This window comes from Amblyraja radiata, chromosome 7 (genome assembly GCF_010909765.2).
Source record: "Amblyraja radiata isolate CabotCenter1 chromosome 7, sAmbRad1.1.pri, whole genome shotgun sequence".
In the NCBI taxonomy this organism is placed as follows: domain Eukaryota; kingdom Metazoa; phylum Chordata; class Chondrichthyes; order Rajiformes; family Rajidae; genus Amblyraja; species Amblyraja radiata.
Window position 1 is genome coordinate 51,373,974 of NC_045962.1, and position 22,564 is coordinate 51,396,537.

Below are 22,564 nucleotides of genomic sequence, written 5' to 3' on the forward strand. Positions count from 1 at the left end.
GGGCAATAGAACATAAAAAGAAAAAGCAAAACCCTTGTAGTTTTATAAATGTCATCTAAACTGATATCTCTACATTCAATTACTCAGTAATAGCTTTACATTAAATCTAATAGAAAGCAGTCTGAAATTAATTTAAATAGTTTGATGGCATTGTAGAATATATGGTTGCGGACCACGGTAAGAACCTTTCACCCAGTTTCATCCCTTCCCACCCCACGTGCCCATCACCCACATATTCCCCCTATTGGCTGCTCTATCCCCTCCCCCCCCCTGTTGCCATTTGCCAACCATCCTTCCCTTATTTGGTTCAACTCTGCTTTTCTTATCAGCTTGATGAGATTCTGGGCAGTGAAGCCGATGCAAGCCAAACCAATAGACAGGGGGCGCTGCACCGGCAGCAGCCTGTCGGCAGCGTGTCCGTTTTTTCCCAACTTTTTTTATTTTTTTAGTATGTTTAAAAGTCTGTTTTTAATGTTTCTTTGTGTGTTATGTGTGGGGGGTGGTGTGGGGGGGTAAGGGGGAAACCGTTTCGGCCGCCTCTTCCATGGAGAGGCGATTTTTTCAGGTCGCCTCCCCCGTGGCCTAACAGCAAGGATCGGCGCGGACTTTCCCGGAGACGCGCCCGGAGCTTCAGCGGCGGGCGCAGCGTGAACTCTCGGCGCGGAGCGGGTGAGACCTCGCTGGAGGGGAGCGCTCCGTTACGCTGGCCCGCGGCAGCCGGCAGCCTGAAGCCGTAGTCTGCAGTACTCCAGCTGGTGCGGCGTCTACAGCCCGGGATCCCTCGTGGAGGACCCGGGGGGAAGAAGAAGCTTCCACCGCCGGCCCGCGGCCGTCTTCTACCGCGGGTGCGGCATGGACTTACCATCTCCCCTGGAGGGGAGCTTCGACCGCCGGCCCTGCAGACTGCGGTGCTTCCGGCTGCGGCACGGCAGGTACTTTAAAACTTTGACTGCCGGCCTGCGGCCTACACCAGCCTGAAGCCGCGGTCTCTGGTTGGGAAGAGCCGATCCTGGACTCACCTTGACTTTGACTTTGTCCCTTACCATCTGGACGCCCGCAGCAACGGCTGTGGAGGGTGGTGGTCCCGACCACGGGGGAAAATGGAGGAGGACTGGCCAAGCTCTGTGCCTTCCACCACAGTGATGAATGCTGTGGTGGATGTTTGTGTAAAATTTTTATTGTGGTTGTGTTCTTTATTACTGTACCGCTGCTGGCAACCCAAATTCCACCGACCTTGGTTGTGTGGCAATTAAATTATATCAAATCAAATTCCGTCATGTGTAATCCTTTGTTGCCCTGTCAAGCCTCTCTTGCTTTGTCCAGCCTTTCCACCCCCTCAATTCCCTCCCACTCCTGACTCCGTCTGCCAATCCTCTCCCCCCCCCTCACTGGGATTCACTCGTCACTTGCCAGATCTTGCCCCACCCCACCCCATCACTTTACACTGGGAACTTCCCCTCTACTCCACCAGTCCAGGTGAAGGGACTTTACCCGAAATGTGGACCATCCATTTCCCTCCACAGATACAATCTAGCCTTCTGGATTCCTTCAGCAGTTTGATCTTTGAACAAAGTAAAGAAGCAGATCTGCCACGGAACATTTTCCTTGCAAGCTTTACATACCTGTGGATTTTTAAAAAGAGCGTACTTCTCAATGCGTTCAGTAAACATGAGCTTATTCTGACTGTCCCGAGTCCAGTTCAGCAAGTTTTCCACCAGATTTTCATGATCTTCAAAGATTCTTTCTGTAATGGTAAAAAACATAGGTTTTATAACATGTGGAGACCTGGAGAATGCACAACCCACATCTTATTCTCCATTTCATGGGCCATGTTGTGTCACATCACATGAAGGTTTGTCCATACACTGGAACCAATTTTATTTCTGCATCTTTCATTAATTATCTGGAAAAGCTGCATTGCAATGGCTTAATGTAAATCAACCATCACTGACCCAGCCCAAAGTAAACCCTGGCCCAGGTCAAAGTCAATATCTCGCCCTTCACATTCAGTACGTCAACCCTGTAGACACATTTTTCAGTTTACAACATTTTAACTGCAGCAGATGGATCAAGTATCTCACAATCAGTAAATTGTGTTTTAATTTGCTATCCCCCCCCCTCATGAGATATTTATAGTAATCTGACCCTGGAGTTTATAGTAATCTGACCATAAGACATTGGAGCAGAATTAGGTCATTTGGCCGATTTGCTTTTCCCTCTCAACCAATTCTCCTTCCCTTTCCCTGTAACCTTTGATGCCTTTACTAATCAAGAACCTATCAATCTCCATTTTTAAAATACCTAGTGATATATGTGGCATTGGATTTATTTTACCAGCTTGGTACTGAATATCAGAAATTCATCTAATAGGTCAATGTATAAACAAGAATATTTTATCATGGCTATTGGGATTATCATTGAAGTATTGGGCAAAGATGGTCATTGCCCACAAGTGATCTAAGCAACCCTACATTCAGCAGTAGGCTTATATTGCCCAATATCTACTTGTACAATATTGGATGTAGCAATTGTGGTCGAAATGTTGTAACTAAGTTTTCCATTATTTCCCTCACATGAACTTTCGAGAACTGTCTGAAGATTGAGTGAAGCACCATGGAACATTCAAGCACAAATTGTTAATCTGTTTTATTGTAAGCTTTTCCCTTAACGCTGCATTTGTGGTACACATTGAGACTATTTTGCTTCAATGAATTATTGCATGAATTCCATTGCCACAAAGATGCCATCCATTTTATACATAGTTTCTAATTGTGATTGCTCTTTATTGCCAGAGCCAGAGTCAACGAATTATTTTTAATTAGCTGTATTATCTCTCTTTGGCCTTAGCTTATTGGGAAGTGGAAGTATACAACTGAGGAAACTACTGACCAATTAGAAAATGTCTAACAGACAGAACTAAGTCAATATAATTATATAGCCTTTCAATAAAACAATCCCAATGGGTTGTAAACATTAACCTGCTTTATTACAATTCTATTGCAAAATTAATATTTTAATTTGTAATTTCCCTTGTTACTTTATAGTTACAATTGGGAGGTCACGCATACTGTGGAAACCCACACATCCAACCTGGATTTTTTTTTAATGTTGAGAGCAGAGGGGAAACCTACAACTTGTTTAAAAATGTACAAAGGCAGAACTATCTTAATCTATAATGTAACAGTGCATAGCATCTTAACTTTGAGTAAAAACAACTTGTCACTCCAAGAAACTGATTACAGATCTTTAATTGTCTCCTGAATCATGAGAACAATTTGTAATCCTCCAATAACACTGATCTGCATTGGAAATTTTCTTAGTCATACTTTTGCTGGGCACATCCAATCAATTATCTGGGTAGCTTGTATTCAGGAATGTACCCATGCAACTCCCTTTATAACCATTTATAACCATGCAACATTGTGTAGCAGTGTTGTGAATATGCTTATGATTTGAAGTAAGCAATAGTCTTTAACATGTCCTTTTCTATGATAAGTAATTGTCAAAAATAGTTCATTCAACCGCTTAAGAAGAGCACACTGGTTGAATGCTCATATTGGTTTGATAACAGGCAAGCTGTATTGTTCTGACCTTTGGTGATACTAAGAATTCCAAAAAGCACAGATTTAGACTGAGATTTCATTAAAATGTCAATTAGATGTGTTTTCAAAGTCATGCAGTTACAATAATTTAAATGAGAATATATTTAGGCAGCCCTTCTGAGATCTGAAACATTGCAACTCTCTATGTACTAGACTTTTGGTATTAAACAAAACAGCATGCACACACTGTGCTATAACTGAGATTTCAATAATAAATAATGGAGGTGATATAGAATTCTTACATCCTGTTATTCCAATTTGAGTAAAATCACCTTGCACTATTGAAAATTTCAATTTCCCCCATAATCAAGAAATTTACTGCAGCGTGTTGTGTTTGAAAGGGGCATTTCTAGTTTGGGTATTTGACAGTTTTGGCATTGGTGATAGTAGGAAGAAAGATTTCACTGAATGAATGACAGTAAATATATTTGAATAAGAATTATTCTTGCTGCACTGGTAGATAGGTGATAAGGATGAATGCTAACAGTGTAAAAGAAAAGTAGCTACAGCGCATCTGATATTGTTGTATTTGATAGGTCTGGAGTACCTGTACAAGGAAAATATTTTCAAATGGCACCTACCCAGAAACAAAAAGTTAATTTCCAGCACACAAGAATATATAACAAAAGGAGATGTCCTGTGTGACCAGGTTGAGTATAATGAACCTATAATCTCTGAATAGAACTATCATCTTAAGTCAGTATATTGTGAACAGGAGTACACGTACCCACTTGACACTCTTCACAAAGCACTGATTCTGTTAAATTGGCTCTTGATCCTCCAGTTCTTTTATTCACAGTAATGAATTGCTCATTGCTCATTGTGATGAGCCTGCTGTGAGGGCCGGCCAGAGTGATGGGGTAGTTGTTCATTGCTGAGATCTGGGCCTCAAGCTCGATATCACAATGCAGATGGTGCCAGTTACCAGTAATAGTCGACATCTCAACATTCTCCCTGCACTAATCCTCACAGGTATGTCCTCCACAATGAGCAATGACAAATTAAGTCACTATAATATTCACTGCTGGATTTGTGGCTGATTCCCCCGCACAGCGTCAATGGCGGCAGGGAATTGCACCAGGTTCCCAGCATCCATGCTTCCACCTCAGCAGTGGGGTGGGCAAAGGTTTATACTGATACGTCAGTACCATGTTCCTATATCTAAACTGCTATAAAGATCCCTTTAAGTGCAGATTCCATTAGACCTCTCATACCTGGCAACGGATGCTGAGCACTAAGTGAGGTGCCAGTGTAGATTCTTGGAAATGTCATAACATAAAAGATTCTGAGAAACACTGACAGTCGATGCTGAGACACTGGTTATTCTGGCTCAGACATCTAAAACTAGATAAAGCTAAAACTATCGAGGTATGGTTCAGTCATTTAGGATTTGAATGATACTTTAGATGAAGAGAAATAGTGATTAGGTGAGTACGTAGACTTAAGGAAAGTGATCAGCCTTTGTCTTTTGAATCATGGTTCAGAGTTAAGGGCCTGTCCCACCAGCATGCGATTGCATGCGTCTAGCACGACCAAACGGAAGCGGAGTTCGCGCTATGTTCGCGCTAAGTACGCGGTAAGTACGCGCGTGACGTAATTTACGTCATATTCACCAATCAGCTGGGCAGGAGGTGGGCCGACTGAATTTGGACATTGCACGGCGTCGGGCGGTGACGTCATCGCGCAATGCCACGCGCTAGGCGTACGCCGTCAAGACTCTGCGTACGCCGTCAAGTTGCTGCATACGCCCTCAATGCGCCTACAGGCCAACAGGCCATTGGCACGCGGAATTTTTGGACAGTGCAGGATTTTCGGAGCCCCGCGGATGTCGGGACCAGCCCCGCGCAACTCCATACGCCTCCGCGGTTCGAAGTGGGACCGGCTCCGCGTGGCCGTACACCTCAAGCGACCACGTTTGGTCGCGCTAGACGCATGTAATTGCATGCTGGTGGGACAGGCCCTTTAAACTATATGCTTGTACAACTGGTTGCTGAACACCATTAACTCACCCATCTGAAGTTCAGGAATTGTTTCCACCAATGACCAATCTGAGCTGAATCCACAGTGAGATTTATCCATCAGGTTGTCTAGCACCTGCCTGACTGACTGTCTTTCATCAACCATCATAGTTTTGGAGCTCTCATCAGACATGTGGACCCGTATCACCAGCTGCACGACAAAAATCAAACAGTTAACCAGAAAGTTTTAACTTTTACTTCATTACCTCCGATATCAAACCAATTCATGTTCCTACATGCAAAATATCAGCCTAAAATGCAATGTACAATATCTGTCACAGCCTTATTTTAATTTCTGATTAGCTCCATCAACTAAATATAAAAATATATTAATAAGCAAAATGAATGATTAAGAATAACAAACCTTTAAGTCAATTCCCAAGTAAGCATGTTTACATTTTATGCTTTGTGAAGTATGAACTACCAACTACCCCTGCTAAGGGCAGCGGATTTGTATCAATCATAGTTATACAGAATGTGGCCCTTGTGGCTAAAGGAATCAGGGGGTATGGAGAGAAGGCAGGTACAAGATACTGAGTTGGATGATCAGCCATGATCATATTGAATGGCGGTGCAGGCTCGAAGGGCCGAATGGCCTACTACTGCACCTATTTTCTATGCTTCTATGTTTCTATGTAATTATAATAGCAATGTGAACAAGAGGGATTTTTATGATATTGATTTTTTTCTTCTCTTTTTTCCCGAATATGTTTTTATTTCTACATTTTCCAACTTTAATTCAAATTTACTTTCTGAAAATCAAATCCCGAAACAGTCATAGCGTGGAGCAATTATGAAAATAACTTTGGAAATAATGTCTCTCCAAATTATTTTTACAGTCTGTGAGAACAGATAGTTCATACATCTAATTCATTCTTAGATATTTCTCTACTTGTGCTGAATGACCTGGTGGTTCTTTTCAAAATCTTGTCTGTTTAATACTTTACAATATTTTTTTCATTGCTCTTTACCATCGCATACCTTTTTAACTTGTGCCTCTTTGATTTTCTCTAACGCCACCCTAATTTTTTCTGCTTTCTGTCTGGCAGCCTGTTCCTCCTGTAATACAGTTAGCAAATGAAGACAAATTAAGTCACTGTAATATCCAGCAGAATATACCTTACAAATTGACAACAGAAGGGAAAGCAACTTCCAGCTATTTTAATCAACATCCCCAAATCTTGCAGCATCAGAGAGGAGTTTGAATGGGATGGCACAAAAGAACTGCAGATTCACTTCCAAGTAATCATTACATTTACACCAGGCTTTTTTCCTGCCAATGCTGTAAATTATACTGGAAAACAAAGTTCTTATCAAAGAGAAATTTTGAAAAAGTATTTTCTATTGTTCCACTAATACCATAAAGGGAACAAATTGCATGTGGTGTTAACCAAATTGTATACATTCAAAATAAAAACTGCTTTATGTATATTGTCTGATTACTTTTTTTATAAAGCCTTTCAAATGTGTAATGAAAATGAGACATTAAAAATAAACTCAGTTTCTTTTGCTATCATTCTTATTTCTTGCAAACCATCATTGACATCGTACAGCAAGGGCTTACCTGCATGTTCCAGGATGGCATGAAGAGGTACAATGATAGAGCTTTGGCTCAAAGCAGCTTTGCTAACTGACAGCAGCAGCTGGAATAATTTAGGGATATACCAAATGTAATGCATAATCCCAGGCCACAAAAGACTGGTTCCTAATGTGATGACATGATTCAAGCTCTTACCTGAGAACCCAATTAAGAACCCAAGGAACAATAAAAAACAGTAGCAACAGATTGCTTCACCAACACTGTCACTCATGAAATGATCAAATCTCCCCATCCTTTTTAATTTAAAAAAACGATTATCTTTCATTCATCACATGCGATATAATATAAGACACAGCAGGTGCAGACACTTAAGGGCACAATGCAAATTTTATGTTTTGATATTGTACACTATTAACGTTATGCATTTCGCCTAGTTTGGTCTCTAAGGAGTCCAATCTCAATTCTCAAAGGGAAATAAATGAGATACGTCAACAAGTTTTAGGCAGTGAACAGAAAAGGTAATAAGGCAGTTTAACCATGGCCAGAAGATTGCAATATTTCTATGCATCCATATCCATTTAAAAAAAGTGTTTACAACTCTGGCCTATTGTCCCAGATTGGGGTGGGGGGGGGGGGGGGGGGGGAGGGGATTGTAAAGGGGTTTTCTCTGACCACCTGGTGTTGACTAGGTTATCTTGTGTAAGGATTAAAGGTAGCGCTCTTTCTTCCCTTGAGGCAGAACTCCTGAAATGATAGGCAGGCAGCAGTGTCATCCGTTGCCCTGAAGAGAAGCAGTAAAAGTGCAAAGTAGACACGAGAGATTAAGTAGCAAGAGAGAATACAATTGCACCATTTAAAAATATTCACAAAACAGAAATCCATGTCATTTTATATTGCATACTTAAAAGATGTATTTCAGATGTTCCGTTCATATATTTGAATATGAGGACTTCAATTTAAAACCTTTGTCTTTCAGACAGTCCACAGGATCTCATCACTGATTTGTTTAGTAATTTTCTTCCCTTTTCCACTGAGCAAACTGGTTCATGCAGGATAGTTTCATAGGCAATCACATCTCAATATCTTGCAATGCCGCGCACTGTTGGCAGTCATTGCTAATGGGTGCAACACAACTGAGCTTGCCTCCTTCATTGGGGTTCAAAGTCCCTTCTCGCCAACGAATCAATAGACAATAGTACAAGGAAGGCAAGGCCCATATTAGCAGCTCTACAGTCATCTAATCGAGATCTAATAATCTGAACAAAAATCAACAATCAGTCTTATTTACTAATCCACAGGGAGATCCATCCTCTTCCTTTCTAAATCAAAGGCAACAAACTGAATGTACTAAATGAAAGAAAATATTTGTGTACAGATCTGCTAGAAGCAAGCTGGAGCTGATGTCTGTAGTGTGTAAATTCAAGGCACCTAAACCAGTCAACGGGATGGATGATACAATCTAACTGCTTCAAAACTGACAGCTTATTCTAAAATCAGCTAGACTGGCGCAAATCTCAAGCCGCAGACCCACTTCCAAGTGTAACAACCAGCCATCTGCAAGTCTTTACAAGTCTAACAGCTGGTTCAATCAAGCAGCTAATTGCATGGTCTAAATCTAACCTAATTTACTTGAAAAGAAATGGTCTGGAGGAAGCTTCCACCAATCAGCGGACTAGAGGAAGCAGCTGATTGGGAGCAACCCCAGGTTTGTATTTCTGCTTTCTGGTTAAGGGTACAGTGAGTTACGGGTACAGAGAGTTAAGGGTTCAGTGAGTTAAGGGTTCAGTGAGTTAAGGGTACAGAGAGTTAAGGGTACAGAGAGTGCTTTTTAGTAAAGGTACAGTTTAAAGGATTAAGATTTTTATAGTGGGAGTGAGTTGATTTAATTTGGGGGTATGCCATGGCAGTTGAGATCGGCTCCATGGTTTGCTCATCCTGCAACATGTGGGAGATCAGGGATATTGTCGGTGTCCCTCGTGACTACGTGTGCAGGAAGTGTGTCCAGCTGCAGCTCCTGGCAGACTGCATTGAACGATTGGAGCTGCGGTTGGATTCATACTGGAGCATCCACGATGCTGAGAAAGTCGTGAATAGCACGTACAGTGAGTTGGCCACACCGCAGGTAAAAGTTAAGCGGACAGAAAGGGAACGTGTGGCCACTAGCCAGCGTAGCAGTAGGCAGGTAGTGCAGGAGTCCCCTGCGGTCATCTGTTGGGGGAGAACAAGGACATGGCAGACCAATTGAATAACTACTTTGGTTCTGTTTTCACTAAGGAAGACATAAATAATCTGTCGGAAATAGCAGGGGGCCGGGGGTCAAATGAGATGGAGGAACTGAGTGAAATCCAGGTTAGTCGGGAAGTGGTGTTAGGTAAATTGAATGGATTAAAGGCCGATAAATCCCCAGGGCCAGATAAGCTGCATCCCAGAGTACTTAAGGAAGTAGCCCCAAAAATAGTGGATGCATTAGTGATAATTTTTCAAAACTCTTTAGATTCTGGAGTAGTTCCTGAGGATTGGAGGATAGCTAATGTAACCCCACTTTTTAAAAAGGGAGGGAGAGAGAAAACGGGGAATTACAGACCAGTTAGTCTAACATCGGTAGTGGGGAAAATGCTAGTCAGTTATTAAAGATGGGATAGTAGCGCATTTGGAAAGTGGTGAAATCATTGGACAAAGTCAGCATGGATTTATGAAAGGTAAATCATGTCTGACGAATCTTATAGAGTTTTTTGAGGATGTAATTAGTAGAGTGGATAAGGGAGAACCAGTGGATGTGTTATATCTGGACTTTCAGAAGGCTTTCGACAAGGTCCCACTTAGGAGATTAGTATGCAAACATGAAGCACACGGTATTTGGGGTTCAGTATTGATGTGGATAGAGAACTGGCTGGCAGACTGGAAGCAAAGAGTAGGAGTAAACGGGTCCTTTTCAGAATGGCAGGCAGGGACTAGTGGGGTACCGCAAGGCTCAGTGCTGGGACCCCAGCTATTTACAATATATATTGATTTGGACGAGGGAATTGAATGCAACATCTCCAAGTTTGCGGATGACACGAAGCTGGGGGCCAGCGTTAGCTGTGAGGAGGATGCTAGGAGGCTGCAAGGTGACTTGGATAGGTTGGGTGAGTGGGCAAATGCATGGCAGATGCAGTATAATGTGGATAAATGTAAGGTTATCCACTTTGGTGGCAAGAACAGGAAAGTAGACTATTATCTGAATGGTGGCCGATTAGCAAAAGGGGAGATGCAACGAGACCTGGGTGTCATGGTACACCAGTCATTGAAAGTAGGCATGCAGGTGCAGCACAGTGAAGAAAGCGAATGGTATGTTAGCATTCATAGCAAAAGGATTTGCGTATAGGAGCAGGGAGGTTCTACTGCAGTTGTACAGGGCCTTGGTGAGACCACACCTGTAGTATTGTGTACAGTTTTGGTCTCCTAATCTGAGGAAAGACATTCTTGCCATAGAGGGAATACAGAGAAGGTTGACCAGACTGATTCCTGGGATGGCAGGACTTTCATATGAAGAAAGACTGGATAGACTCGGCTTGTACTCGCTAGAATTTAGAAGATTGATTGGGGATCTTACAGAAACTTACAAAATTCTTAAGGGGTTGGACAGGCTAGATGCAGGAAGATTATTCCCGATGTTGGGAAAGTCTAGAACAAGGGGTCACAGTTTAAGGATAAGGGGGAAGTTTTTTAGGACCGAGATGAGAAAAACATTTTTCACACAGAGTGGTGAATCTGTGGAATTCTCTGCCACAGAAGGTAGTTGAGGCCAGTTCATTGGCTATATTTAAGAGGGAGTTAGATGTGACACGTGGCTAAAGGGATCAGGGGGTATGGAGATAAGGCAGGTACAGGATACTGTGTTGGATGATCAGCCATGATCATATTGAATGGTGGTGCAGGCTCGAAGGGCCGAATGGCCTACTCCTGCACCTATTTTCTATGTTTCTATGTTTAAATATAATTTCAGACAATGGAGGTATAGTTTGGAATTTTTTTAATTAGTCCCAGCCAGGAGAATATAAATGCCCAAATCCTGCTGTGCTAACAACAGAATCTATGGAAGTGACTGTTCCACTTTTCTCACCAAAACATTAACCTCTGTGTTAAAACCATGCCTTAATCCATGCCTTAATGCCTTGCTGGTTTACACCGAAGATAGACACAAACTGCTGGAGTAACATCAGCCGTCGCATACAGCATACTCCTTCGACATTTTCGCCACCTCCAAATGGATCCCACCACTATTGTGCCATCTTCCCATTTCCACCCCCTTTCTCCTTTCCGCAGAGATCGTTCGCTCCGCAACACCCTGGTTCACTCATCTTTTCCCATCTAAACAACTTCCTCCCCAGGTATGTTCCCCTGCCTGTCACCTGCCATCACCTGTCCCTATACCTCCTCCATTGACTCCATGCCAGGGCCCTGACAGCCCTTTCAGGTGAGGCAGAGGTTGACTTGCACCTCCTGCAACCTCTACTGTACACATTGTTCTCGGTGTGGACTCTTATATATCAGAGAGACCAAGGGCAGATTGGGTGATCGTTCAGTTGAACACCTACCATCAGTCCGCCTTGGCTTACACGATCTCGCAGATGTCAAACATTTTAACTCCCCTTTCCATTCCCATACTGATTTTTCCATCCTGGGCCTCCTCCATTGTCAGCGAGGCCACCCTCAAATTAGAGGAACACCACTTCATATTTTGCTTGGGCAGCTTACAACCCAGCAGTATGAATATTGATTTCTGTCATTTCAAGTAACTCTTGCATTCCAGTTCTATCCGTCCCTCCCACCCTAGCCATCCTGCTAGTTTCACTGTTTGTATCCCTTTGTTATCACCTCTTCCTCAGTCAACAATGAACTGTGATGTGCTCCAAATTTCCTGGGTCATTGGTGCTGGCTTCGATTTGTTCTGTACCTTTTCATACCTATAGTTTCCCTCTCCCCTGACTCTGACTGAAGAAGGGTCTCGATCCGAATTGTCACCAATTCCTTTTCTCCAGAGATGCTGCCTGACCCGCTGATTTACTCCAACATTTTGTGTCTATTGTTACTCCATTTAGCCTAGTCATTTGAACGGCATGGTGATGCAGCGGTAGAGTTGCAGCCTTACAGTACGGGTGCTATCTGTACAGAGTTTGTACGTTCTCCTCATGACCGCACGTGTTTTCTCCGAGATCTTCAGCTTCCTCCCACACTCCAAAGACATACAAGGTTTGTACGTTAATTGGTTTGGTAAAATTGTCCCTTGTGTGTGTGTGTGTGTGTGTGTAGGATAGTGTAAGTGTGCGGGGATCGCTGGTCGGCGCGGACTTGATGGGCCGAAGGGCTTGTTTTCATGCCGTATCTCTAAACTAAACTAAATTTAACAAATGTTTGCTCCTCCACCCTTAAAAATGGGATGAAGGTAAGGAAATTAATACTGGCTCTGGAGGAGGGAAAAGTGACAATGCTTGCTCATTCAGAATGCTGAAGTAAAAACTGTAATATACACACAGATATTCTGTTGTTATTCTGGTGATCAAACATCATCGATGCAGGGAATAAGTACATTAATGCCTCAGCCAGCTGGGCTATCACCAAACACTCTGAGGTTCTTAATCAACTGCCCCTGGGTTAGAGATGGGGAAAACATTCAATTCTGGTGAATTCCTAATCTTATTAAGTCAGCAAAGTAGCACTTCCTCACAATGAGGTGAAAGCAGAATAGTCCAGAGATTTCTCACAAATTTCTCTAGTAGACACTTAAGAGATGCACGGATTTTATGGAAGAACAGAAACAAAATGTTAAAATGCAATACTCTGATCTATAAAATCACTATTCCCACAATCTATGGTGTATTCTCATGCGCAGTAATACAAATTATGCAGTTATATATGCAGTAAATTTCTTCCAATTCTAACTAAACGGACTATAATAGCTGTCTCAACAGAAGTCAACTTGTGCCAAGGACAACTGTTTCTAGCAATCGGATTTACTAATTGCTCTACAGCACAATTTTCAAAAGACAAATAAATAGTCCCTAGTTCATTTCATGCAGAGCTTTCAAATCAATTTTAATTGCTTTGGATATTATTCTGGAGCCAAAACATGGGTTCCAGGTCCACTGATGCTATTAAACATGAAAAAGTTTACGACAAGCAGAGTCTACTTACCAAGCAAATTACCTTTGAGCAACAGATTCAAGTGAACATACAGAAGCTTTAGAATAGATTGCTAACTACCAACGGTTGACTGCTTGTGATACAGACAAGCGACGGGAGCATAGGGAAGTGAGAGAATATTATCCCAAAGCACAGACATCAATATTTACTATTTAAATTGAGTGTTACATTATTTTAACCTGCTGTGAAGAAATTCCCCTGGGGAATCTTGTCTTTATTTGGTCCTACCAAATTTACTTAGATTTTTTTTTAAATTGGCAAAATATTACAAGGAAAATGCAAGGAATAAAAAATAAAATAATTCTGATTTGGAATTTTTTTTAATCTATAAGTGGAGGTGGATACAGAATAATTGCTTTCAAAAGGTATTGGCATAGAAATGAGAGAATTAGTAGCAGAGCCATGGGAAACAGTGGGTGGACCAAAAGTAGAGAACTGCATGGGCTGCACATGCTGATTGGCCTCATTTTGTGCCAAATAAATTTCTATACTTCTCTCTCTAACCCAGCTTGTAGCTAAAGGTCCTAACTTTGTTGTGGGTATCCACAGCCACTGATCATCCTCTGGTGCCTCATCCATTTGAGCTAAAATATGTACGATTGATAGCCGAGCCAAGTCTCAGCCTCACACATCTTGACATGTGCAAACCTTTTTTTCAAATTTGGGCAATCCAATTTTTTATTGGCCTCAAGCTTCAAGAGTGTTTTATTGTCATATGTACCGAAATGGAACAATGAAACCCTTACTTGCAGGACACAACAGGTTTGTAAATGCAGTACTCAATAGATAATGTAATATACATTTAATAAATAAAAAAATTAAATTGGGAATTGGGAAGAAGCTGCCCTGAAACCAAATTTTAGTTTTCAGACACCTATACCTTCTTCCCAATGGCAGGAATGAAATGAGAGCATGGCCAGGATGGTGTGGGCCTTTGATGATGCTGGCTGCCTATTTGAGACACCACCTCCTATAGATCGCTATGACGGTGGAGAGGTCAGTACCCATAAAGGACCGGGCAGTGTTCACCACTTTTTGTAATCTCCTTTGTTCCTGGGCGTTCATGTTGTCGAACCAGGCCGTGATGCAATCAGTCAATATGTTCTCTACCTGTAGAACTTCAAGAGAGTAATCATGAACATACTGAATTTTCACTATGTTCTAAGGAAGTCGAGGCTTTGAAGGGCTTTCTTTATGATTGCATCAATATACTGGGTCCAGGATGACCTTCAGAGATATGCACACCTGGGAACTTGAAGTTGTTGACTCTCTCCATCACCCGTTGATGAGTGTGTACTGATTATGTTCTGTTGATGATAGAAATAGAAAATAAGTGCTGGAGGCCATTCGGCCCATTGAGCCAGCAACGCCATTCAATATGATCATGGCTGATTATCCAGAATCAGTGCCCTGTTCCTGCTTTCTCCCCATATCCCTTGATTCCGTTATTAGTCTCTAGAGCTTTATCTAATTCTCTCTTGAATTTGATGAAGTCAAGGATCCAGTTGCAAAGAGATGCAGAGACTCAGTAACTTGAGCGTGATAACAAGTTTGGAGGGGATGTCCAAGTGGTCCAGTGCAGGGTGTGAAGAAAATAATAGATTCCCCATTGATCTCTTGTTGCAGTAGGCAAACTGTAGCGAATCCAGATTCTTGCTGAGGTAGGAGTTGGTATGCACCATAACCAACCTTTCAAAGCACTTCAACACCAGACTATTAGTGCCACCAGTTGGTAGTCATTGAGGCACGTTAACTGGGCACCGGTATTATTGATGCCCTTTTAAAGCAGGTGGGAACCTCAGACCCCAGTAATGCGAGGTTGAAGACAAAAACTTCAGCCAGATGGTCCACAGAGGTCTTGAGAATGCAACCAGGTACATCACCAGGTCTAGACGCTTTCCGAAGGTTTACCTCCCAGAAGGACATTGGCCTCGGTGACTGAGATTGCAATACCATTGGGGGATATACAGTGGCTTGCAAAAGTATTCATACCCCTTGAACCTTTCCACATTTTGTCACGTTACAACCACAAATGTAAATGTATTTTATTGGGATTTTATGTGATAGACCAACACAAAGTGCCGCATAATTGTGAAGTGGAAGGAAAATGATACATGGTTTTCAAATTTTTTTACAAATAAAAAACTGAAAAGTGTGGCGTGCAAAAGTATTCAGCCCCCCTGAGTCAATACTTTGTAGAACCACCTTTCGCTGCAATTACAGCTGCAAGTCTTTTGGGGTATGTCTCTACCAGCCTTGCACATCTAGAAACTGAAATTTTTGCCCATTCTTCTTTGCAAAATAGCTCAAGCTCAGTCACATTGGATGGAGAGCGTCTGTGAACAGCAATTTTCAAGTCTTGCCAGAGATTCTCAATTGGATTTAGGTCTAGAATTTGACTGGGCCATTCTAACACATGAATATGCTTTGATCTAAACCATTCCATTGTAGCTCTGGCTGTATGTTTAGGGTCGTTGTCCTGCTGGAAGGTGAACCTCCGCCCCAGTCTCAAGTCTTTTGCAGACTCTAACAGGTTTTCTTCCAAGATTGCCCTGTATTTAGCTCCATCCATCTTCCCATCAACTCTGACCAGCTTCCCTGTCCCTGCTGAAGAAAAGCATCCCCACAGCATGATGCTGCCACCACCATGTTTCACAGTGGGGATGGTGTGTTCAGGGTGATGTGCAGTGTTAGTTTTCCGCCACACATAGCGTTTTGCATTTAGGCCAAAAACTTCAATTTTGGTCTCATCTGACCAGAGCACCGTCCCCCACATGTTTGCTGTGTCCCCAACATGGCTTGTGGCAAACTGCAAACGGGACTTCTTATGGCTTTTTTTCAACAATGGCTTTCTTCTTGCCACTCTTCCATAAAGGCCCGATTTGTGGAGTGCACGACTAATAGTTGTCCTGTGGGCAGATTCTCCCACCTGAGCTGTGGATCTCTGCAGCTCCTCCAGAGTTACCATGGGCCTCTTGGCTGCTTCTCTGATCTATGCTCTCCTTGCCCGGCCTGTCAGTTTAGGTGGACGGCCATGTCTTGGTAGGCTTGCAGTTGTGCCATACTCTTTCCATTTTCGGATGATGGATTGAACAGTGCTCTGTGAGATGTTCAAAGCTTGGGATATTTTTTTATAACCTAACCCTGCTTTAAACTTCTCCACAACTTTATCCCTGACCTGTCTGGTGCGTTCCTTGGGCTTCATGATGCTGTTTGTTCACTAATGTTCTCTAACAAACCTCTGAGGCCTTCACAGAACAGCTGTATTTATACTGAGATTAGATTACACACAAGTGGACTCTATTTACTAATTAGGTGACTTCTGAAGGCAATTGGTTGCACTGGATTTTATTTAGGGGTATCAGAGTAAAGGGGGCTGAATACTTTTGCACGCCACACTTTTCAGTTTTTTATTTGTAAAAAAATTTGAAAACCATGTATCATTTTCCTTCCACTTCACAATTATGCGCCACTTTGTGTTGGTCTATCACATAAAATCCCAATAAAATACATTTACGTTTGTGGTTGTAACATGACAAAATGTGGAAAAGTTCAAGGGGTATGAATACTTTTGCAACCCACTGGAGGTGCCTGAAAAGGCACATCAGTGTTCTCACTATCAAAGCATGTATAGAACACATTGAGCTCATAGAGAGTGATGGCTCGCTGTCATTGGAGCTGCTGTTTTTGGTAAGTCATGTAAGTCCTGCCACAGCTGCCGAATGTCCATCCCATCCTCTAGTTTAGAGCAAAAGTCCCTTTTAACATTTTTGATGGTCTTATCGAGATCGTATCTCGATAAGACCAGGGGCACCATATGATTGGCAGCCTCGCCAACAGTATGTCTGTTTTTTGTTTTATTTTTGTTATTTTTTGTGTTTTGAAAGTGTTTTAGTGTTCTCTGGTTTGTTTTATGTGGGGGAGAGGGAGTGGAGGGGAAGTGGGTCGGGGGAAACATTTTTTTTCCCCAATCTCTTACCCTGCGGGAGATGCGATTGTTTTCCGCGTCATATCTCCGGTCCCTCTGCGGCCTAACATCTTGGAGCTGGAGGCCTCCTCGGGACTGACTTTGAGCCCCACTGCGGTGAGTGGACTTACCATCTGAGCCAATCCCTTATCTGGGTCGCTCCAAAGCCTGCGGACTTTAACATCGAGAGCTCGCAGTCTCGGGTTAGACCGTGGGTGTCGGGAACTCCAACGACGCAGAATCACTCGGCGCGGGAGAGCTGAGATTTCCCCCCCCCCGATGCAGGAGTAATCGCCTCGACGAGGAGGGCTCGAACACCGGCGACTTTGTAAGCCAAGATCTTCCCATTAACGGAAGTCTCGAGGCCCCCGACCGTGGGAGAACAAAGAAGGGAAGAGATTGAACTTTTTTGCCGCCTTCCATCACAGTGAGGAATGTGGAGGAGTCACTGTGGTGGATGTTTATGTTATAAAAAAAAAAAGCTGTATTTAGTGTGTTCTGTTGCTTTTTATTTGTATTGCAAATAAAATTCCTCGTATGTTGCAAAACATACTTGGCTAATAAAGTATTATTGTATTGTATTGTGTTGTATTGTATCTGGACTTCATATATGAATCTGTGTCACCAGAATTGAATGCCTGAGATCTGATCCTCAGAAGATTGCGGACCTCCTGGTTCATCCAAGGCTTCTGGTTGCGTATTAGTTCAGGTCCGTTGCCGAGTCCTTGAACTCCAAGCAATCTACTGACTCCAAGCAATCCTGGAGTCGTTCCTCTGACTCCTGTGACCAGCTCTGTGCAGTCCTCAGCGCTGGAGCAGTGGTCCTCATTTGCTGCATTTACGCAGAAAGATGGAGCACAACCAGGTGGTCTGATTTCCCAAAGTATGGGCATGAGATGGAGTGAAAGGCATCTTTGATGGTGGAACAGCAGTGGTCAAGAGTCTTTGATCCACTGTTGCTGCAGGACACTTGCTGGTGGTAGTCTGGGAGATATTTCTGCCAGCTGGCCTTGTTGAAGTCCCTGGCTACTGTTAATTCATCAGAAATGTTCTCAGATGCATCAGTTAACTCAGTACATATATGGAAACAAACCAGAGCTCCTGGACCTGTCTGCCCTATTATAACATAACGCTTTTACGCAGGAAGCAATCAAGAAAGCCACATCAGCCATTTAAAAATAAAACTATCTGATTCTGGAACATCTAGATCCGAGTTTAAGCTATTAATCTATGACTATTCACCAGTGCCACTGGATCTATTTCATGATTCTTGATTATCAATTATATCACTTGGAATACTATCAAATAAAAAATGGAATGGCGAGCAAACAATCACATAACTGAGTTTAAATTTAGATCGCTTCTAAATTTAATTAGGGACATCTTGCTGAGTTGTTCCAAAGGCAAAAAGTAAAAGAATAATTTCAGTTATCTGTAAATGTCAAGTCTTTGTTTATCACACTACACATGGATTCAGGCACTGGAGCCATTAGCACTGAAGGTTTCGATCCAACTTCATACAAAAATTCCATGTTCCAATACTGGTAAAACAAGGAGACCACAAAGACGATCTATATCTTTACCACACTCAAGCATTCAAATTATAAAATACTCCAGCAGCTATAAGGATTGAGCTTGGCCAACTGTATGTAACATTTGTTATTAAATTCCACAGAATGTCAATATTTAGCTCGGCTTTTTTAAAATGTAAATGATGCTGCAAAATGTTGGCCAGATATTGATTATTTTCATTGGCATAGTGGGTGTTGTCATTTCCTTGATATTATCATCCCCACATAATTTAACATAAATTGGCAGAATGACGAAACAAAGACTGAAGATATTACAAAGGTCAAGAGAAACTTCCTCACAGTGCACTGAAAAGTTACAAAGGGATTGCATGCAGGTACTCATGATGTTCTCATGCAGCTACCCAATTAAGTAGCAAGTTTCTAAAATGCACAAATACAAAAAGGAATTCAAGACAAAACCTGCTTCACATTCATCTTTGGGCAGAAAGGGTGGGTCACAAGCAGGAAGAGTTAACAAGTAAGCCAATTACTGGTGGAGACACAGCAACACAAATTGGGTATAACCAGTCTCAAGAGCTTGATCAATATATTGCAAGGGATTGAGTAAATGGGAAATCAAAATATATTTTGGTAGTTGTATATTAAGGAGGGCATGGGATGGCGACAATTCACAGGGTTATTCATTCTACCTACAGGGTTTCATCACATGCAGGTTGGAAGATACGCTTCACCTTGGTCAGCAAATGAGAAGGTTTCCCAGCTATGTTTCTCAAAATGATTGACGTTTCCCTGTCCAGATAGGAATGCTTGGTGCAGGAAATAAAGAAAGAGAAATAAATCAGTGCAGTGATAAATAAATGAAGTGTGCAAGCACAGAATAAAAAGAAATTTACTCATTACAGAAAAGTAATTCAGCTGCAAACTAATTGACAACAATGCCTTATAACATATTTATATATATTAATTTAACATCATGTGCACTCACCAGTTTACCAGAATATTATACATAGCACCTTTCAAATAACAATTCAAATTTAACCTTGTAGTAATTTAGGGAAGTACATCAGGGGCCATAGGCCTACTTTGGAAAAGTTGTGGGGAAAAAAAGCTGTAGTCCAGTTAACTGCAAGTGTTTCAATGGCTTTTTTTTTTCAATTTCCACTGCCCTTATTTAACAGGGACACACATTGGAAGGAAAATTTGAGTATAGCGGTGGTTCATTTGGAGAAGGTCATTCTGTTGCAGTTTTCAAATATAAAATGTCTACATTAGTTCAGATGCAAATCTACTTACTGATGTACCAATTTCAAAACAATAATGAAAATCATTCATTAGACTAACTCCTTAAATGCCTTGTGAAAATATCCCAATATTAATTTTGGCTTACCCATAGGCGGAGTGCTACAAGCTGCTGAACACAGATAATCTAACTTGAAATTTAAAGTTCATGTGCAGCAAAAGAACTACTTTTAGCCACAGGTATCTTTGTCACAGGGAAGGGATCAGGCTCATCACCAAAGGACTTTGGTGAAAACTGTAACGATATACAATACAATCTACAATAACATTTTTGTGATCTTAATAGGATGGATTCTTGAGAACTGTTCCCTGGGCCATTTGTAGCTCTGAATCACTGTTAGGTTCATGACTGGACCACACAAGAAGAAGCACGGATGATGGGGGGAGAAATTAATGCATTTTCAAACAAACATATTTATTCAAGAAAATTAAGAGTACATTTAATATGTAATAAACTTAGGATCTTGCTCCACATCACACAATTTTCCCCTAAATTCTCAAGTCCTTTATGGTGTTTAGCTCTAATTTAAATTGGTTTGTGTCCCTTCAAGAAAGATAGAAATAGATCATTTACCCTGCTTATGAAATATAAAAGCACAATAAAATAGTTTAGTTTATTATTGTCACGTGTACCGAGATACAGTAGAGAGCTTGTTTTACGTGCTAGCCAGTCAAATCATACTGCACACGAGTAAAATCATACCAGTAAAAGACCAAAACCATTATAAGTAGTTCCTCTTCGAGGACAGTACGTTTAGTTGAAACGTTCCGGCGTCATCTTGCAACTTACAAATCTCAAATCAGAATCCCTCTGGTTATCCTGCTCATGGGTTTGATTTGCTTTGGGGGGGGATAAATTGACTGCATTACAGTTGAATAACTAACCATATTATTTATTTGAGCAATTCTAAGTAGATCTTCTGATAGGCCAAAGTACAACTGATTAATAAAGCCAAAATCCTACTGTAAAAGGAAGATTTTTAAAATACATTACCTGCAGCTAGTCAAAGGTTGTAACATATGATTTTTTTAATGCTTTTTGTTTCAAAACATCTTTGAGCAACAGCTAACATGCAACAATAGTCAATTCAGAATTCGGTAACTGCGCATTGGCTCATAATCCAGTTGTTAAAAGTGATGATGAGCACAATATTCCTTGCAATTCTGATTAAACAATGGAGGCAGAGACTGTAAATTAGAATCTGTAAATCATTTCTTCATATGTTTTAGTGTTGAAAAGTAAGTCCAAAATTGGTACAGGCTACATTTTTCATTCTACCCTTTCAAGAACTGCAAAGAGGAGAGATTATTGTCAGTACTTAACACTATAAACCAGTTAGAACTCAACACCTATTCCAAAAGTGACATAGAAAATTGATAAACGCTTAATCCTGTATATTTTAGAGTCTGAGCTGTATAGCACAGAAACAGGTCATTAGCTCACCACGAAGTAAACCTGATGATTATCTCTGATTCCGCCATCTCCTGCAACTGGTTCTAGATATCAACTATTGCAAAAACTTTTTCCCTCGTTTCCTTTAAAAAGTCCTTCGTTTCACCTTAAATGTATGTTCACTTGGTTTTGAAACTGTTTCCCTGGAGAAATAAAAATCTATCCTATCTATGCCTCTTATAATTTTATATACCTCTAACAGGTCACCCCTCAGCCTCCTTCACTCCACAGAATACAAGCCAAGCCTATATATTCCTTCCTCATAAGTGTAGTATTCCTGCTGAACCTCTTCCCTCTCTCCAACCATCCACATCTTTCTTACAGTCTGGAGGCCAGAAATGTACACAATACTCCGTGTGCTCTAACCTGTGTTTTATACTGGTGACACAAAAACACTTCAACTTCTATATTCTCTGTCCTAAACAGTGAAGGCACACATTCCATATGCCTTTTCATCATCCTATCTCTGTTGCCATTTTCAGGAACTATGGACTTGAATGCCCTGATCCATCCATTCCTAAGCATGCCAACATTTCTTAGCATCCTAGTCAGTAGTACATACCACAAACAACAAAAATCTCAATACCGATCCCTAAAGTGATCATAGACTTTCAATCGGAAAAACACCCTACCACCACTACCCTGTCATCTACCACCAAGTCAATTTTGGATCTATTTAACCAATGTGCCTTGGATTCCATGTGCATTAAATGTCTGGCTCAACCTGTAATGCAGGACCACATCAAATGCTTTTTTAAAGTCCATATTGACAACGTGTACTACCCTGCCTTCATCCATCTTCTTAGTTATCTCATGAAAGAACTCAATCAAATCTGAGGTATAGGACTTGTGCTCAAAAACGAACGAGTACATACAAATCAATCTTTTTGGATTTTCCCCAATCATTTCCCTACCACTGACGAAAGCTCACTGGCCTGTAATTACCTTATTTAACCATGCGTCTCTTAAA

The 22,564-nt window shown here is 41.5% G+C and overlaps 1 protein-coding gene across 4 annotated transcripts in view; it reads right to left on the bottom strand.

Moving 5' to 3' along the window:
- raph1 (Ras association (RalGDS/AF-6) and pleckstrin homology domains 1) overlaps window positions 1-22,564 on the bottom strand; it is a 192,080-nt gene that overhangs the window by 42,468 nt on the left and 127,048 nt on the right. For 2 of the 4 annotated variants that reach the window (XM_033024485.1, XM_033024483.1), the window contains 4 exons: window positions 19,574-19,648; window positions 6,602-6,679; window positions 5,612-5,771; window positions 1,623-1,744 (listed from right to left, as the gene is read on the bottom strand). In XM_033024485.1, coding sequence (XP_032880376.1) covers window positions 1,623-1,744; window positions 5,612-5,771; window positions 6,602-6,679; window positions 19,574-19,648 — 435 coding nt within the window. The remainder of the gene's footprint in view (window positions 1-1,622; window positions 1,745-5,611; window positions 5,772-6,601; window positions 6,680-19,573; window positions 19,649-22,564) is intronic. The other 2 variants (XM_033024486.1, XM_033024484.1) reach the window with 1 other exon arrangement.